Below are 20,143 nucleotides of genomic sequence, written 5' to 3'. Positions count from 1 at the left end.
TCAGGCTTGGTCAGGCCTGCTTCATGGGAGTCTGGAGGATCTTCCTGGAGCTCGAGAGACTTAAAGACGATACACTCGATTCTGGTGTTATTCTCCCTGGCAATCTGTTCCTGCAGCAGCAAGCAAAGTACAGCCAGCTTTGAGAGGATTTCCAGAGGAGTTCGTCTTGGGGTCGATTGGTCCCACCAACCCAAGGGGAGAAGTCGTCCTTTGCAGGGCTTCTCTAGTCGAGGCAAATTCTGAGCTTCAAAACAGAAATTTAGAATGCCCAATCAAATTGCAGAGTAAAGGACCGCCTTGCCAAAGGCCAGATCCTGCCCCCGGATGGAATCGAGGGAGTAGTGACATACAAAAGTATGGACCGAAGCCCAGGTGGCTGTATCACAGATGTTACGAATAGGAACCCCCCTCTGTAGGGCAGTAGAGGCAGCCATACCCCTGCTAGAATGTGCCCGAAAGCCGACCGGTGGGTCCTTACCCGCCAAGCGGTAACACTCAGAGATAGCCAAAATAATCCAGCGAGACTAAGTCTGTTTCGTCACAGCTTGACCCAAACGCTTTCCAGCGTAACCAATGAAGAGTTGATCGTCCACTCTGACCCGGGACATGCGAGAAATATAAAAGCTTAAGGCTCTCATAGGATCAAGCCTATGGAGCCTCTCCTCTTTCTTACAGGATGTGGAGGAGGATAAAACGCCAGAAGAACAACCTTCTGGCCTAAATGAAATTCCGACACCACCTTCGGAAGAAAGGAAGGACGAACTCTAAGGACAACCCTGTCCTTATGAAACACAGTGAAGGGTGGCTTAACTGAAAGTGCCTGTAACTCACAAGCGGAAGTGACCGCAACCAAAAATAAAGTTTTAAGAGTTAACAGTTTCAAAGGGCATGAATGCAAAGGCTCAAACGGAGCACCCATCAGAAAATTGAGAACAAGGTTCAAATCCCAACCGGGCACCAGGAAAGGTGACGGAGGGAACACAGTGAGCCCTTTCAGAAACTGAGAAATTAAAAGAATTTTAAAATGGGAACACTCTTCAGACGAGCGCCGCCAGGTAACCTTTAACGGTACCCACTTGCAGGCCCCTGTGGGCCAAAGAAAGCAAAGACAGAACCATGGGAATGTCACAAGCAAAATTATCCACATTCTTAACCCTGCACCAGTCGCAGAACTTACGCCAACGGCAACGGTACAGGGACTTTGTTGCTGGCCGTCTGGCCGAGAGCAACACCTCCATCACATCTTCAGGGAGGTCCCAATCCATATACCTCAACCTTTCAGAAACCAAGCGTGAAGGTTGAGGGATCTGACCTCTGGATGGAGAACCTGACCCCCCCCTCCTGTGAGAGCAGATCGTCTCGGTAGGGAAGATGACATGGAGGGCAGAGGGACAAGTCGAGAAGGTCCGGGTACCACGTCCTCCAGGCCCACGTCAGAGCAATGAGGATCATCCGGGAACCGAACCTCCGTAACCTCTGCAGTACTTGTGGGATGACGGGGACTGGAGGAAACGCGTACAGCAGTGGGAATGACCACTCCACCACGAACGCGTCTCCTAAGGATCCTTTTGGAGGAAATTCCCACAAGCAGAACCTCTCGCACTTCCGGTTGACACTGGAGGCGAAGAGATCCACTTGATGGGTCCCCCACATGGCAAAGATCTCCAGGAGAATCTCCTGAGCCAACTCCCACTCGTGAGAGATCGCGCTGTGCCTGCTCAGAGCCTCCGCCGTCTCGTTTCCGTCTCTGGCCAGATGAACTGCCGAGATCGAAACTTCCTGCTGGATTGCCCAGAACCAGAGCTGCATCGCCTTCCTGCACAGAGGAAGTGACCCTGCACCCCCCCTTTTTGTTGAGGTAGTGCATGGCCACCGTGTTGTCCGTCAGGATCAGGACATTCTTCCCTCGCACAGTCGGCAGAAAAGCCTTCAGGGCTAACCTGACCGCCCTCAGCTCCAACAGATTGATATGGAGTCTGGACTTCGACGGAGACCAACGACCGCTGACTGTCAACTCGTTGACATGAGCTCCCCATCCCATGAGGGATGCTTCAGTCGCGATCGTCACCTCCGGCCAGGGTAGCCAAAACAGAGCCCCATTCATCAGATTGTCTTCGACGGCCCACCACAGAAGGTCCTAGGTGACCGAGGACGGCACCTGAACAGGGTCCGACATCCTGCCGGAGGACTGAGACCACTGGAGCTTGAGTGCCCATTGCAAAGATCTCATCCGCAACCTGGCCTCTGGCACCAGAAGAATGCAGGATGCCATGAGGCTGAGCAATCTCAAGAACTCGAACGCTGGGAGACTCTGGGCAAGCTAAAACTTGTGCACCATCTGCTGAATGTGATGAGCCCTCACCTAGGGAGGAAAACACTGCCACAGGGACGTGTCGAGTACTGCTCCGATGTACTGGAGCCTCCGAGTTGTTGTCAAATGGGACTTCTTTAAGTTGAGGGAGAAGCCCAGCTTGTGGAGGGAGTGGCAGGTGACTGATAGATGATCCAAGGACTTGCTCGGGAGAGCGTGCCCTGATAAACCGATCGACCAGGTAGGGGTAGACGTGAATCCCCCCCATTTCCTGAGGTGCGCTGCCACCACTACCATGAGCTTGGTGAAGATCCTCGGGGCAGAGGTCAATCCGAACGGCAGGACCCAAAACTGAAAGTGCGAGTCGCCAACCGTGAACCTCAGGTACTTCTTGTGCTTTGGATGTATCGGCACATGAAAATAAGCATTCCTGAGGTTGAGAGACACCTACCAGTCCTGAAGTTGAAGGGCATGGAGGACTTGAGAGAGAGTAACCATCCTGAGGAGTTTGATCAAACCGCGCAAGTCCATGATGGGTCTCAATCCCCTGTCTTTCTTGGAAATCAAAAAATAAGGGGAATACCATCCCTTGTTCCTCTCCGCTACAGGCACCAGTTCTAGGGCTCCTTTCTCCAGCAGGGAATGAATGTCCTGCGCAAGGAGCGGATCCGGACTCTACAAAGAGATTCCCCGGTGGATTGTCTTGAGGCCTCTGCCGGAAAGGAAGACAGTAGCCGTGGGTTATGATCTCCAGAACCCACACATCTGAAGTAATGGCGCACCACTCTGCAAGATGCTGCGCCAGCCTTCCCCCAACCAGCAAACCATGGGACATGGCCTCATGACTGAGCTGAAGCGGCTGCGGCGTTGACTGAGGGCAAAGAGGCAACAGCCTGAGCGGCCTTGGCACCTCGAGTACCTTACTTTCCACCTCTGGCACTCCTACGGTGGCCCCTTTGACTGGCAGCTCCTCTCGCTTTACCAAAGGACGAATAATAACGAAAGGAACCTCCCCTCCATTGCTGTCCCCTAGGATGAAAAGGTGGAGGTTGGCGAACTGCAGCGCCCAACGACTTTGCTGCAGCTTTGGAGGTCTGCAACCTCTCAAGGCTCTCGTCAGCCTTGCTGCCAAAAAGATGTTCCCCGTCAAAGGGCATGTTGAGGAGCCAGGCCTGCACATCAGGAGCAAACCCTGACTTCTGCAACCACGCAAACCTGCGTATCACGGTACTCGCCGCCATGGACCGGCTGACGCAATCTGCCATGTCCAAACCCGACTGAACGGCCTCACACATGGCGTCCTTACCATCCTCAACCATGGCAAGGAAACCATCCCGTTCGTCCACTTCTGGAATATGTTCAGCCGCTAAGGAAACCGTTCCACAGAGTGTGCGTGAAACGTGACAAGGCACATACGGAGTTGGTCGCCTGAAGCGCCATACCCCCTGAAGAAAACACTTTCTTCGCCCAGCCGTCAAAACGCTGGACGTCCCCATCAGGAGGGATGGTAGGCCATAGCCACCTGCACCACCAAACTCTCCGGAGAGGGGTGCTTGGTCAAGTAGCAGGGGTCGTTACTGGCTGGGCGGTATTTTCGCGGCGAAGACTTGCCCACTGCCGGGAGACTCTCCGGAGCAGTCCAAGCCGTCACCACCCTCCTCTGTAGAGCCATATGGAACGGCAGCACCGGGTCAGTTGTTGGACCTTGGTCGAGGATATCCGTAACGTCATCCTGAAGAAAATCCCCTGGGGGAGCAGACCATCCCAAGTACTCTGTGACCCTAGACGCCGGTACGAGGAGTCGGCATGAGTGCCAGGCTCAGGCCTACACAACTCCACCTCCGGAGAGGTGTCCAGCCCACTGGCATCGTGCAAGGATTGCCGCAGGTCTTCAATTTGGCTATGGCCCGAGAAAATCTCGTCCAGTACCGTATCCGGAACCATGCCATCATCAGAGCCCTCATCCACCTCTGAAATAAACTCAAGCTGGCGGAAAGAAGGCACAGAATGAGGAACAAAGCCATGCTTGGCCTTTGCCAGAGCCTTTCTAGGTGGTTCCACCGAGCCCCGGGGAACCCCTGTCAAAACAGCCTCGAAAGGCGTTGAGTGAACCGGCGTCGACGGCGAATGCGGCGCAGGGAACATCGATGGCACTGACACAGTCCTTGAGCTCGGGGCCCCGAGCATGTCCCTTTGACAGCCGGGGCGCCGACGACTTCTTCGAAGGCGGGGCCTCGAAAGAGTTAGTCGGCGACCTCGGCACCACCGGCATCGACGTCTTCCTAGAAGACACCATAGGTTCACATGGTCTCGAACGCGTCGAGGACCGGGACCTGGAACGGACATGCCGAGAACGATTCCCCTTGTCCGAGCGGGACCTCTCCCGCGAATCGTGACGACCACCTGAGCCTGAAGACGTGCGAGCGGTGTCTCGAGCGATCCCGACCGACCCAACTCGGAGGCACTGACGGACCAGTGCCCTGCGATTAGAGAATCGCCAACATTTTCTTCCCGAAGTAAGCCCATTCCTCCAGGGTCGCATGCTTGGTGGGGTAAGCGACCCGCCGACGGGCAGAGTCCTCGGAAGAGGACAGGGAAGGCGACTGATGACGGCGCTTCCGGGAGTGCCTCGAAAGAGGCAGAGGAGTGGCGAGACCGACTCTGGGATCGAGACCCACTGGACTTCTGACAACTACGCAGAGAGTCGCCTCTCGAATCGTCCGTCGAAAGCCCCGCAGACCTCGACTTCAGGGGCTTGGACACCTTACCTACTGATAACTTCTTCTTGCGCTCCCACAAGGCTTTAGACGTGAGCGACTGGCAGTCGACACAGTCATTCGTGTCATGGACCTCCCCGAGGCACCAGAGGCAGGCGTCATGCGAGTCCGTAAGCGACATCTTGGACCCACAGTCCCCTCACTTCTTAAAGCCCGGACGCGGTGTGGAAGACGAGGTAGACATCTTCACGAAGAAAGACTTCACAATACCAAACAGGTTCAAAGAACCGAGAAAGAACAAGAACTCCAAAGATTCGAGGCGCGCCGAGATCTCCGAAGCGAACACGTTCGCGGAAAAAACGGAACTGAGGCTACGTGCGTCCTACTTATAACATCCAGTGACGTCGGCCGTCGCAGGAGGTCCTCGAGGGCGGCATATCAACGTCATCGACGCAGATGCCGAAGATTTTCAGAAGCAGCACAGCTGTGGTGATTACATGTCATAGATTTGGAATACGTCGGAGGGCCTAATCCTCTCGAAAAGTCCATTTCACTTCACTGCTCTTGGAAACAGTAGTTTAACCAAGAAAAGGTATTTAAACCTTTGGGAAATCTGAAAGACTTCCCTGTGCCACTGCACTGAAGGTGCTGTGCGTCACATGGTAAAAAGATGATGCCTAGAAGTTTGTCAGACTCCAAAACCAAAAGAAACAGAGTTCAAATCAAAGAAAAATACATGAGGGTGGGAAAAAGGCCTCCCTTTCTCCAGGATAAAAAGGAAAAGCCTTAAAGTCCAGCAAAAGAGCTGGGGGTCTCTAAGGTACAAGGGAATTAGCACATTTCTGAGAATTCTCCCAACAGTCGTTTCCCTGCCCCCCCCCCAGACTAAGGGAGAGGAGGAAATCCACTCCTGGATGAATCGCTTAACTCCAGTTGGTAATACTTTCTGGAGAGACCATCAGCATTTTGGGGATTACACCCTGACATGTGTTCTATGGTGAAATCAAACCCCTGAACGCTGATTGACCATGTCAACAATTTAGGATTCTGCCCCTTCATCTGCATTAACCATTTCAAAAGTTGGTGGTCTGTATGAATTACAAAAGTAGATCCATACAAGTATGGTCTAAACTTCTTCAAAGACCACACAATTGCAAAACATTCTCTTTCAATTGTTGCCAACCTTGTTTCACAGTCCTTCAGTTTCCTACTGATGAAGCAGATTGGGCGTTCCCTGCCTTTCTCATCCAGCTGACTCAGAACTGCACCTATTCCTGTATTTGAAGCATCAGTTTGTACAATAAAGGATTGGTTGTAGTCGGGAGCTCTCAAGTTACCGACCTGTTGTCAGTGCTTGGATTTGACATTATGCACACATTGGCCCTCATTACAACACCGGCGCTATTAGCACCATGGTTAGTGCTGGTGTTGTAACGGGTCCGCCATGGTTCAATGGGGAATTACCACCCCATTCCAAGGTTGGCGGGGGCGTAATTCCCCATTGAACCATGACCCTTCCCCATTCCCATTTTCACCCCATAGGGCTCTATGGGAATGGGGAAGGCGCTAAATTCGGTACCGCAAATTGCGGTACCGTACTTAGCACCAAGGTCCCTTTGCGGGTCCCTACTTTAACGGCTGGTATAGACCAGCCGTTTAGGTCGGGTCCCACAAAGGGACCTCGTAGTAAGGCGCTAAGTGTTTAACGGCGCCACAGCCTGTTACAGCGCCGTTAAACACTTAGCGCCAGGGTCCTAATGAGGCGCATTGACTTGTTGTTTCACCTTCTCAACTCTCATGCTGGACCTCCCCAGGATCTCGCACTCAGGGTGGCTCTGAATCATGTTGCGCTCTTCTTGTTTCCTTGCCTACATTCTCGGTTCCCTTCAACATTATGTGTTTTACTGACCCCTGCAACTGTATTAACTCACCCCGCTGCTTCTCTGCTCTTTTTCACTGTTTATTCTCTGTTCTCTTGTCCTCTCCCTTCTCCCACCCTCTTTCTTTTCTATGCACTTAGTCTAGCAGAATTGTCCCTTGACCTAGTTTGATCGCAACAACGTTTGTTTCCTCTCCCCTCCCAGATTTGTTCTCCCCTCCACCCCTTCCAGCACTATCTGAAATGCCACCAGGCTGAGTACGATCGTTAATTTCGCATTTTTGTTGTTCATGGCCTGTAAGAATGTCATTGTATTACTCCCTTGTTCCCTCCCTTGCCGTGATAGGCGCTATATAAATAAACTATCATATCATATCAAGACTGGAGCTTGACAAAGAGCTTTCCTCAAGTCCTTCAAATGCCTTGGTGCACTCGGAACTCCAGCTGACCTTCTTGGGGAATTTGGGTGAGGAGATTACATTCAAGGGAGAAGCTATGGTCCCATAGTTCTCAATGAAGTTCCAATAGTAACCTGTTAGACCTAGAAAGGCTCTCACCTGGGTTTCAGTAGTAGTCTAGTACAGCTTGTACCTTGCTAGGCAATGGCCTTTTTTCACCTCCTCCTACCTCATACCCAAGGTAGACCACTTTTCTCTGACCAATTTGACATTTGCTAGCCTTTATGTTCAGATGGGCCTGTTCAAGAGCCTGCAAAACATATCCAAGGTGGTCAAGATGCTCTTCCTAAGTGGGGCTGAACACTGCAATGTCATCCAAGTATGCCATGCAGAAGTCCTCCATCCCATTCAGAACACGATTCACCATCCTTTCGACTGTAGCAGGTGCATTTCCTAGTCCAAAAAAGGCATAACCTTAAACTGGTAGAGGCCTTCTGGGGTGGAAAATGCAGTTTCCTCCATGGCATGGTCTGTCAGAGCTATTTGCCAATAGCCTGACGTTAGGTCAAATGTACTGAGGAACTTGGCTGAACCAAGTTTATCCACCAGCTCATCTGTCTTAGGTAAGGGAAGGGCATCAGTCGTGGTGACTGCATTAAGAGCTCTATAGTCATCACAGAATCTCAACTTCTTGGATCCTGCCTTTCGCACTAGCACAGAGACACGGGGATGGGGGGGGGGTGTCTCGACGTCTGTATTCAGTGGTTTACTTTCTAATTGCTGTAAAACAATACTATTCTGTCATGTACCATACAATCCAATTAATTCTGTATGTAATAGTGCTCAAACAACTAAGTAGACAGACATAAATAGATAGTAGAGTCAGCTTTTAATTCTTTTGCTGTTCACGCATTTTTTTCTATGATATACAGTTTTCTGAAAGTGGTTTGTTTTTCACATAGTCTTTTGTGAAAATATTGGCAACAAAACTGATTTTTTAACAAAATTATTTACCCATTCGTATGTTCAAGATTGTGCACATCCACCACCTATAGTGACTTGTGATAGAACATGTATAGGTTACAACCATACAGGGCAACTAGTAGTGTCACGTTAGATTGCATTGCCAGGCAAGAGGGTGACCTAACACATGGTCGACATCTGGATGTAAATCAAGTAGTTATAAGGAGTTGGGAGGACAACAGTGGCACAGTGGGGTGCTAGTCCTCAGACATTTTGGATAGGTGCCTTCTTCTTGGGCCTGGAGTAGGTCTCCCTAAAGTTGGGACATAAAGAGGGGAGGGGGCTCTATTAGTGCCTGTGGTATTGGTTAGAAACTATCTTACAGGACATTAATAATTATGGTACACCAAAAGCAAAGGCTAAAAACAGGAAAGCACAGGACTGACCTTTGGGGTATTTAACGTGGTAGATCCTAAGGTTGTGTTGTCCACGAGTGGAGAGTAGGATTAACGTAGGTCAACATGTTGTCAAAACAGCTCCTGGCTACTGTTGGGCAGACAGAAAAGCAAAAGTCATATTTCAAGCCAGGCGCTGTGTTAACAGGGCGACACGTGATGTTGGCATTGCTCTGAGTGCAAGGTAGAGGGAAAATTGTCACCTTGCTAGGTGGACGTATTTAGCTGAATGTCGTGCTGAGAAGTGCTGCTAAGTAGCTGAGCTGGATACATTGAAATTTGAATTGGTTGCTGGCCTGGGGTATGGATTTAGCAAAGGTTGTGCTTCATTCAATGGAAATCATGTTGGACGCTGGCCTGGGGTAAAAAGAAATGTAGTGGTGAGGGTAACAAAGGTTGGTGTTGTCTATGAGGAGCAGGGGAGCGGCAGGAAAGCTAATTACCTTTAACACTGGTCCGTTACCAGGAAATAAATCCCATCCGAGCCGCGATGTGGAGGGGCGGCAGTAAGCTCGCGTTTTGAAAGAAACGCTGAGCTGTATAGCATATTCTAGTGTACGCATGTGTACAAAAGGATAGTGTTCGTGGTACTGCACATTTGCGGTCCAAAAAGCGTTGCATAGTCACAGCAACACGTTGTTTATTGGCAAAAGTTTAGTCTGCGTGTTTGCTGTGTATAGAGGGCGGCTTATATTGTGCGCTGCCATCTGAGGGGCGCTATGTGCTGGCTGCCAGAATGTGGCTAGGGGCATAAGCGCTGCACGCAGAGATTATGCTCATATGGCCATCCGGGCTTGGTGTCACAGGAGACCAGTTTATATCATAGGCAAACAATTCCTAGTTGTTGCCAATGTGCCAGGTGATGGCAAGATGTTAAATGTCTGGTGTGGTGTAGGTGGCCTATAAAGAGCGACCAGGGCTACTTGACAGTGTTATGTCTGGGCATGGTTGAGGTGGTAATGCCTAGAGGTGTGCAGGTATGGAGCCTGCTGCATCCCTTCCAGTCTGGTTGGGAGGTGAAGACTTCCGGCCTGTAAGCAGGTTTCTGTGGCTGGAGGGAGGGCTTGGAGGTGGCTCTATGGGCTATAAAGTTGAGGATAAACTCTGAGTTGTTTTAACCACATGGGCCTGTGGATTCCGCCTTGTTAAACCCATTTGTGATAGTTTTCAGTTTAAAAATCCACCAGGCCTCTTTGTGATTCAGTGAGTTCAAGGCATTGCTGGTATTTGGGACAGAATCCATCATCAGGGCCATGGTGGTGTTCCATGTAATGTTGGACCATGGGAGCTGTTAAGGATTTGCATCTAATACGAGATTGGTGTTCTCCTATTTTGTGAATTTGTCTTGTGGTTTGTCCTACATAGCGGAGGCCACACAGACACTATTATGTAGATGACAATTTACAATTTGTAAATTGTCTAAGTTGCCATTCTTTTCTGCCGATCCGGAATGAATTCATTTTTTTGGTAAATCAGCACACTCTGCAAGTGCCGCATGGGTGGTGGCCCCATATTTCTTGCATGTTCCAGATTGTAGATCTTTGCGTCTTGTTATCTATCCTGGCGTGGTTTAGCATATCCTTTAGGTTTTTTGATCTTTTTAAGGCCATCCTGGGAATTTTTTCTTCTGGTAGGCTGAGTTGTACCAGAGGCCAGAATTTCTCAAGTATTCCTTGGAGTTTGGTGGTGTTGGGTCCAAATGTTTTTTTTTTAAAACACTCTTTATTAGCATTTTTAAACAACAGCTCCAAAAAAGAACCCAAAACTCTCCCCCCACCTATATCCCCGACCCCTCCCCACCATTCCCTGCTCCTCTCTCAACACTTTATTCCCAACAACAACAATTTTCTACTCCCACCACCCCGCCCCTCTACCCTCCCCTGTCCAATGTCCAGAATCACCTACCCAGCTTCCATTCAGTCCGTTGGTCACAGCATACAGTCCTACTCCAACCACGATTCCTTTGTCGGTTAGGCCGGCCATCCATCCATCCATCCATCCATCCATCCATCCATCCATCCATCCATCCATCCATCCATCCCCAAGTTCATATCTTCCCCATTCCTCCCGGTCTTCCCGTCCCTTCCCCTCTGCTCAACCCCCTCCATGGCGGGTGTAGATCATTGTCCTTCGATAGGTCATTTAACAATTGGGACCAGTGAATCGTCACATCCTCCCTGTCCGTCTCAGGCTCCATGTTTTGTAGAACCGTTAATTCTGCCAACCCTTACCTCCGCACATCCTTCCGCCATAGATGAATCGCCGGATCTTGTGGGGCTTTCCATGCCATCGCCATTTGGTGTTCAGCCAGTATAAGCAAGAACCGGCCCATCCTATTCCGTACTTTGTACCTCTTCCCCCCCTGGAAGCTTTCCCCACAATCAGGTTTCCGGACGGCATTCCAAATGAATCCCAAACAACTTATTCACTCCTCTGAGAACCTCATTCCAGTACTCTACCATCACCTCACACTCCCATGCCATATGCCAAAACCCTGCCTGCGCCGCGCCACATCTGGGACACTCATCAGATAGGTCCCCGTTCATTGCCCGAAGTACAACCGAGGTCACATATGACCCATGTAAAATATTAAATTGAACTAGTTGGAAAGGGGCATTCCTTGATGTCTTCCGGACCAATTCCCAGTCCTGCGCCCATTCTTTCTCTGGTATTTGGCACCCCCTGAGTTTCCCCACCCGCAGGGCCCTATAAATCCGCGAAATACGCGCTCTACCCCCCTCCCGATCTAACAATACTCGAGGCACTGGACATGAGTCCGGTTCCTCCGGAATTCCCGCCCATACTTCCATGTTGGGTCCAAACGTTGACACGAAAGTTAGGATATCCTCGCTGTTGGAACTGGCAGTTTTGGGTGTTAGTAGGCTCTCTCTCGGTGTGTATTTGGCTCTTTTGATCGTCGTCTTAATGAGTTTTTTTCAGGTAGCCCCTCTTTGCTAGTTTGTTTTGTAGAACCTTGGCATATTTATTATATTAGTCCAGTTCAGTGCAATTGCGTCTCAGCCTCAGCACAGCTGGACTAGCCCATGGGCTTGTAAATGGCTCCATTACCCCAAGATCAAGCATCTTCTTGACCTCTTCCTTTATGTGGGTTCTTACATGGTCTGACATTCTGTAACCCCTGCTTTTGACAGGGATACAGGCACCAGTGAGTAGATCATGCTGATCCCAAGGGGTCAAGACTGGTGTCAGTGAAAACAGGGAGGCAAACTGATTCAACAGAACTTTGCACTCCTCCTGTAACAGAGTCAGATCAGAAGAGAGATTAACTCATTTTTCCAACTAAAGGCTGTCCCCTGAGAAGGTCAGGTAGAGGTTCACTCTCCTCCTCCTCTTGATCAGGTACTAAGAGCGAAGCTCCCAGTTCTGGTCTGAATACATATGCCTTTAGGCGGTTAGTGTGAAAGACGTTAGGGGCCTCCTTGGGATTGCCCAAGTCCACCAAGTTATGACCTCTCCAAGTTTGCCCACAACCCTGAAGGGTCCAATCCATTTGTCCTGTAGGGCCCTGTGCCTTGTAGGCACCATAACTACAACTAGCTGGTTTGGAGTAAACTCCACCATGTTGGCCTTCTGGTCATGCCAATGTTTAACCAGAGCCTGACCTGCTTTCAAGTTATCAGAAGCTTCTGTCATCATTTGTGTCATTCTCCTTCGGAGACCTAACACATAGTCAGTGACTCTCACTGGCTTCAGGGAAGGAGCACTCTCCAACCCTTCCTTGATTAGGGCCAATGGACCCATAACCGGATGGCCATAGAGGAGCTCAAAGAGGCTGAAACCAACACCTTCCTGAGGGACTTCTCTATAAGCAAAGAGAAGGCATGGCAGTAGCAGGTCCCACTTTCTTCTAAGGGGTTCCTCTAAAGCACCAATCATGCTCTTCATAGTTCTATTAAACCTCTCCACCAACCCATTGATTTCGGGATTGTAGGCTGTTGAGAACTTGTAGGTCACTCCACAGTTTTTCCACATGGCCTGCATGTAGTGGGACATACACTTGGTACCCCTGTCTGAGATAACCTCCATAGGAAAACCGACCATGGTAAAAATATCAAGGAGGGCCTTAGCCAATGCCTTAGCAGTAACAGTCCTCATAGGTAGGGCTTCAGGATACCTGGTAGCATGGTCTACCACAACCAATATAAATCAGTTCCCTGAAGATGTGGAAGGGTCTAGGAGACCAACAATGTCAATCCTTACCCTCTCAAAACAAACTCCCACCACTGGGAGAGGCACCAAGGGTGCCACGTTCTTGGCTCCACTCTTGCCAGAAGTATGGCAAGTGTGACAGCTTCTACAGAATTTATCTACATCAGACCCCATCTTGGGCCAGTAGAAATACAGATACATTTTTTCCTTGGTCTTCTCAAAACTTAAGTGACCTGCTAGAGGAATCTCATGGGCTAACTGTAGAAACTGGTGTCTCGCCACCTGAGGCACTACAAGTCTTCTGTAGTCCCATGGGGTAGACTCAATAGGCTTACTGTAAAGGAGGCCATCCTCCCAGTACAGCCTGTGCTTCCCTGCCTCTTGCCCTGCCAGCTGGGAAGCTGCCTGTTGGTGAAGTCCTTCAAGAGTAGGCCACTCTTTGACCTCTGCTGAAGTCTGCCCTAGAAGGTTCACCCTCTGCAAGCAAAGTCTGCAGCTCAGGATGGTCTTTAGGATCCAGATCTCCCAACATGGGGAAGGGCTTCCTCCAGCTCTGTTTCACCAGTTCACTTTCTGGTTTTTCCATCCACTCAGCCTCAGCTGATGGAGGAGTCACAGGTGTGACTGGACTGTCCTCTCTGGGATATCTTTGTCCTTACAGGCGTGGCACCTTTCTTCCTTCCTGAGACCTTGGGTTTCTCCTTTGTCCAGGAATTAGAAGGGTGTCCTTCCTGTGGACTGGAAGTTATAGGGACTTCTGTAACTCCCCATTGAGAGTCATCTAAAGTTGCCTCTCTGGCCAATCTAGTTTGCTCATGCTTCCTTTCACTGGGAGGCATGGGGGTGCTTGATACAACTCCAAGAGTATTTAAGTCATTCCCCAACAGGACTCTACCAGGCACCTAATTTTGTACACTGACAGGTATTCTTACAGTCATATTGTTGCACTGGATGAGAGCTGGTAGTATTGGAACCATCTGGATAGGGCCTCCAGCAAGTTTAGCAGGACCCATGGGTGCTTTAGCAACACCCTTAGGTTTGAAAAAACATTCATCTACTACTGTAATGCTGACCCAGTGTCTCTAATGGCAGGGGTCTCCTGTCCATTCACAAGTACACTGTCCTTGTAACATTCTTTGGTATTATCTGTAATAGAGTTATACACATCTAAATTCTGCTGTTCCCACAGACCCAGGGATACTAAAGAAACACTGGCTGAGATGCAAATGGGGTCCTCAGCCAGTAGCTGAAAGTTACCACTTGCCATATGAACCTCTTCATCAGAGATGAAGGCTATGGAGGCAGTGTGGACCCCTGAAGGTTTTCCCTTACACATCTGGGAACCCCTTTCACATGGTCAGTTGACCCACAAGCATAACATTTACCAAAAACATTTACCAAATGTTCTCTGGAATGGGGGCTTCTGCAGACCTCCTTCTGGTTTAGCACCAGAGGTTCCACTAGACTGACCTGGTTTCCTATGGTGTTTACCCTTTTTCTGTTTGTGGCCCTCTTTTAGGTGGTTGGAATTTGAATTCCATCTTTCTTGTGCTGCTTCCCCTCATCCTTTTTGTGAGTGGCCCCAGAATCCATGCGAGTGGCCCTGTTGGCAACCCACAAGTCAGCAGCCCTTGCAAACTTTTTGGGATCAATCTCACTTGAGTCAGCCAAATGCTGTCTCAGCTCAGGAGAGCAGGCATCAAAAATAGACTAACAAACATAGATGTTCATTCCTTCAAAGGAGTTCACTGTATAACCCTTAACCCAACCGTCTAAGTTTGTCAAACATTCACACACCCAGGTAGCCCAAGTGGTACCATCAGTCTTTTTGAGGGTCATAAACCTCTTGAGGTACTGGGAAGGAGTTTTCCCAAATCTAGCCTAGACAAACGCCAAGGAATTAGCTGATTCCATGTGAGCCCCTGAATCCCACAATTGTATTAAAAGGTACCCAACCAATACAAAATATCAAGTTTCACATCATACATACTCACTGCTTCTTTAGGCAGGCGATGCCTCTTGGGACTGTAAGATCCAGAGGACTCTGGGGGGGAAAATCTTTCAAGAAACAATCTTTTCATTTCAAGAGCATGTTGCATTTCCAATTCTTGAGCTTGCAACCTTTTAAATTCCAATTAAAGTCAGTGTTTCAAGAGACACATTCTTTCAGTGTTGGATCTTGTGGGGTTCGAGTGGACATGGTTTGAGGCAAAAGGGCAATTTGAGGCAAAGAGGGGCTCCTATCCTGAGACTTCCCTACCTCCTATGACTCCTCTAAGACATTAGAGTTAGACTCTGAACTATCATCCTCCTTATCAATTTCCAAATGTTCTGTATTAGCAGTGGTTGTAGGCCTACTATCCACCCTTTGGTGATTCAACAACCTTGTAAATCAACTCATTTTTCTTCCCTTTTACAGTGAGACTGCCGACTTTACACATTTCTTTCAGTTGATCTACTGTTAAAATGATCAGGGCTTCCTGTTTGAAGTTATCCATATTAGACATGTTACAATTGCTGTTCTGATGGAGCTTAGCCTTCTGGGGGTTTAGTTGAACACAAGCAAGGTTTAGTTGAACACCAGCAAACCAAAATACTCAATGTAACAACTCTACAATAGATCCTCACCACTTCCCACCAGTGTTAGGCAAGATTGTATGCAGTACCCTGTGGGACACTGCACCAGTCTGGTCCTCTTGGCAATAGGTAACCCAACCTTTGGTATAAGCATGTACTACACAAGTTGGTAGAGTGACTGAGTGGACAGGCTTATTTCAAGAGTGGTCAAAGTGAGCTGTAGGGTTGGAACAGAGTTTCACAGTGACAAGTATTCAAATAAACACTTACACTCAAGGTTTCTTGATTAAACAAATATTTATTCATTTAACAGTCAGTTGAATAAGCCTTCTTTAGAAGGGAGCAAAACATTTAACACTTAAATATACTTCAAAATACAAACTCACAGTTTCAATAAATGAGTGGATACCCTTATGGGATGGCACACAGACACTTCCTACACCCTCAGGCGACTTCAATAACTAGGACACTGTAGGCATTGATATATCACTGGTACATTTAGAGCAATACTTAGTTTGATGTCAAAAAGGAAAAGGTTAGAGGGAGAAACAATGGTTAACAATCTTCTGAAACTGCTAAGTACTTTTGAATCCCCCCTCCCCCAATGCAATGTTGTTTAACCCTTTCCCAGCAATACAAGTAAAGAATGAATGACTTTTTGGAGGGACAGATCAAAACACAAATTCAGAGGTTAGAAGAGTCCATCAGGGAGGCAGGACAGCCAATGTCAATTGAGCAAAGTCTAGGGGAGCTGAAGTTGTTCTTGAAGGTAAGTAAAAAAGTATTGCACAATGTTAGAGAGTTTTTGTTGAAAAAGAAATCACTGTTGGGCCACAAGCTGGGAGGCTTGTGAAAAGCAAAGCTGCAAGCAACTCTACAAAAGGCAGTAAATGCAAGCCTCAATTGAGGACAAGCAAACAACACAGCAAGAGGAAATTATCCCTTAGTTCACAGTACCATAGGTCTGAAGAAAGTGGTTCCAGCTTGCTTCTGTTGTATGGCAGATCCGGTTGTTCCTGGGCCTCAGTCGTGGGGACAAGAGGGACGATGTCTGGCGACTCCTGCACTACGGTATAAAGGTCGCTGGCAGCAATGGGCAAACTTCAGAACAGCGGCACTTTGCGGTTTCAGCTTCTCGCGCGAATAGCACCACTGCAGTTCTCGGTTACCTTATGGGTTTTCCTCGCATCTGGGGTCCAGCACTCTGTTGAGGTGGCTCAGGCTTCGTCAGTCCTGCTTCATGGGAGTCCGGAGGATCTTCCTGCAGCTCGGGTCCGACTTAAAGACGATGCACTCTATTCTGGTGTTCCTCGGTTCCTGCAGCAGCAAGGGAAGTACAGCCAGCTCCGAGTGGATTTCCAAAGGAGTTTGTCTTGGGGTCGATTGGTCCCACCAACCCAAGGGGAGAGGTCGTTCTTTGCAGGGCTTTTCTAGTCGAGGCGAATTCGGAGCTTCAGCACTGCAGCAGGGCTTCACTGGGCAAACCAATGGTCCAGGAGTTGCAGTAAGTGTCTTTTCCAAGTTCTTCTTCGAATTCCTGCGTCCAATGGTCGACACTGCCTTCCAAGCAAAAGACAACACCTGTCACTCACACAGCAGGGTGGCTGTCCTCCACGGACAGCCAGCCAGCCAGCCAATCACCTTTGGGTGCATTCCTGTAACCAAGGAGACCAAGCACAGGGAGTTTTTGGAACCTCCCCTGCTTCCTGTCCTACCAGACACGCTGGAGCCAGAGGCGGGGTTCACCAGTGAATCCCGCCAATGACAAAACAGGGACCAAACCTGGTTTGGCATGCAGAATAAATCTCAAGAAGGACCTTTCCAACAAGAAATGGCAGAAAAAGAAGACCAGGGCCATTTTAACGAAACGGGCACCCATGAGTGCTTTACTGCAGTTGCAATTGCAGCCTGTGGTAGAAACACTCAATGGTAGAAAAAAGTAAACCACTGCCACAAGCCATTAATTGTAGAACAGGCAACATATAAATGTTACATGAGAAACTAGACAAAGGGGATACTAAGTAACCCCTCCAGTGACCTATTGTGAGATAGTGTGTGCTGGGTCTAGAAAGTTACCAATGTAAGTAAAGTCAATTTCGCTTCACTGCTCTTGGAAACAGTAGTTTAATCAAGAGAAGGTATTTAAATCTTTGGAAAATCTGAAAGACCTCCCTGTGCCATTGCACTGAAGGTGCTGTGCGTTACAAAGTAAAAAGATGATCTCTATGGAGTTTGTCAGGCTCCAAAACCAAAAGAAACACGGAGTTCAAATCAAAGAAAATACATCAGAGGGTGGGAAAAAGGTCTCACTCTCTCCAGGATAAAAATTAAAAGTTCTAAAGCCCAGCAAAAGAGCAGGGGGTCTCCAAGGTAGAAGGGAATTAGCACATCTCTGATAATTCTCCCTAACAGGTCAGAACATTAAGTTCAGCAACACCTTAAAGAGGTGTTGAAAGTCATTGCTTGCGATTCATCCACCCATACAGCAAACCAAGCTATCCAATGTACTTCAAAGAAGGGAAAGGTGAAATGAGTTCTCCACTCATCTTTAGAAAGGAAAAAATTTGGCTGCTTGAAATTAAGGAAAACATTTGCAGGGGTGATCTCTTTCAGTCCCTCCTGAAGTCGTAAAACACCACAGCACCTTCCAATGCTGAATGTGCATTGCAACAAAAAAGTTGATATAAGGGAAGATGAATAGTCAACAAATTGCATCTGGGAATCAAAGCATCATAAACTTGTGGCAACACATAAAACATTTTGTGTGTATGGAGGGGGACAAGGAGATATGCAACAGTTCTTTGATCCAATACTGCACGGTTTTAGTTTGCCTTCAATTCAGAATTTTAAGTCATGCAAGGCACCTACGCACACAAATGGTTAACAAGAAGCTGTACTACTAATATGTTGACACAATACACACAATTCTAGTAAAACTTACCAATTCACAAATTGCTTTTGTCATTTTTTTGAACTTTTTGCTTTTTAGCACACTTGGAGAATCTTCCATCAAAGAATACATATCTGGGTCTAAAAACCTAAAAACAAACACCACAAAAAAGACAAAGAAAATCAATTACAGTTACAACGGCAATCAAAAGTGACTTGTATTATTTCAAACTGTTTATTTAAACTAAAAAAAATACACAATTGGAAATGATTCCCAAAACCCACTTTTCCATCATAGTAATAGAAGTAGTTGGTAATTTATATAGCACATGTACCCCATTTGTATGGCATCAACGCACTTGTGAGGGTGAACGACCCCCGGCGGACCGGAGCACAATGTATGGGAAATTGTCTGAATAACGTGTGTGTGTGTCTGTGTGTGTGCGTGCGTGTGTCTGTGTGCGTGTGCCCGTGTGCGTGTGTGTGTGTGTGTGTGTGTGTGGCCGTGTGTGTGTGTGTCCGTGCGCATTAGGACGGGATAGGGAGTTGGTGGGCTGGCCGTGACCCAGAAAGCAACACATGATGGTCAGGCATGTGGATAAGTGCTGGGAGGTGGTCAGGAGAGTCTGCAAGAGACTCGTTATGTGTCCAGCTAGACCACATTTGTGTTGTAGGTCGTAGTTGCATTCTGATGGCAGAGATGTTGTGCTTCATGTATTAGTCTGGTGTACAGAGGTGAAGGCGTGTGAGTGGGTGGCCATGCCTGCGGCTGGTGTCCACCGAAGTAGTGCTCGACTGCGTACCTTGAGGCTCAGAGGAGTCATCCAGTATGCTCAGAGAATTGTACTTTACCTTGATATGATATATGACATTTATAACGCGCCAGTACACAATGTTTCTAGACGTGACAAGACAAGGAGAGGGAAACATAAGGGGGACAAAACAACAATTTATTTATTTATTTTAATTTTTGTAATGCGCCAACATGCCCGTGGGCCTCAGGGCACACACAAAGACAAGACAAGGACAAACAAGCACATAAGGCAGAAGAGGAGAAAAGAGTCAACGAGTTATTCCAGATTTGGGTTGTTTAAGGACAATCGCAGTGGATGAACGAAGACTCCTCTCATTAGGCTTGATTCTAATGTGAGCTGACAGGTATGTAGGACTGCTTAGACCAGTGGTCTTCAAACTTTTTTGCCCTGGGCCCCCACTGAGCAAAGTCTGGGCAGGCCGGGCCCCCCCAAAAGTGCCAGATGAACAGTATGTAGAAAACGCGAAGAACTTTTGCGTGCCGTCACCGCACCCTACTCCCAGTACAGACCCTGGGCTCTCCCCACCCTAGTCCCACCACTATCCCAGTGCTGCCGCCCATCCTGCTCCCACCACAGTCCCCTAACACAAGCATACACTCATCCATACACATTTAAATAAAAAAATAAGTCGCCATAAATGTACCTTCTACAGGGGCCTGCGCATGGTTGCTAGAATGCCCCGCTCCAGGGTGCTCTGCCCGTATGTTCGAGGAGGCGCATGAGCACCCCCTCACACATACATGCAAGTGCCCCAGCCAACAATTCCAATGAGCTATGCAAGGCTGGCGAAGCAAAACACCCCCAGCATTGCATGGCTCAGTGATCATGTGCGGCTGGGGAAATGAACTGTCAAAGGCAAACAGCGTTTCCCTTTGACAGTTCAGTCAGTCCAGGAACACTTCCTCAGCTGGAAAAAGCAGCTGAAGGAGTGCTCAGTGTTTCACTGGGCTGGCTCCTCGGCTCCTCCAT

At 48.5% G+C, this 20,143-nt stretch overlaps 1 protein-coding gene across 1 annotated transcript in view; it reads right to left on the bottom strand.

The window, feature by feature from the left end:
- The window catches only part of GPN3 (GPN-loop GTPase 3), a 258,803-nt gene that overhangs the window by 44,035 nt on the left and 194,625 nt on the right, over positions 1-20,143 (bottom strand). The window contains exon 6 of the mRNA XM_069619549.1: positions 18,412-18,508. Within this exon, the coding sequence (XP_069475650.1) occupies positions 18,412-18,508 (97 nt within the window). The remainder of the gene's footprint in view (positions 1-18,411; positions 18,509-20,143) is intronic.

The sequence above is a fragment of the Ambystoma mexicanum genome, chromosome 10 (genome assembly GCF_040938575.1).
Source record: "Ambystoma mexicanum isolate Mex_15411 chromosome 10, UKY_AmexF1_1, whole genome shotgun sequence".
NCBI lineage: Eukaryota > Metazoa > Chordata > Amphibia > Caudata > Ambystomatidae > Ambystoma > Ambystoma mexicanum.
This window is presented reverse-complemented; position numbering and strand designations above follow the sequence as displayed.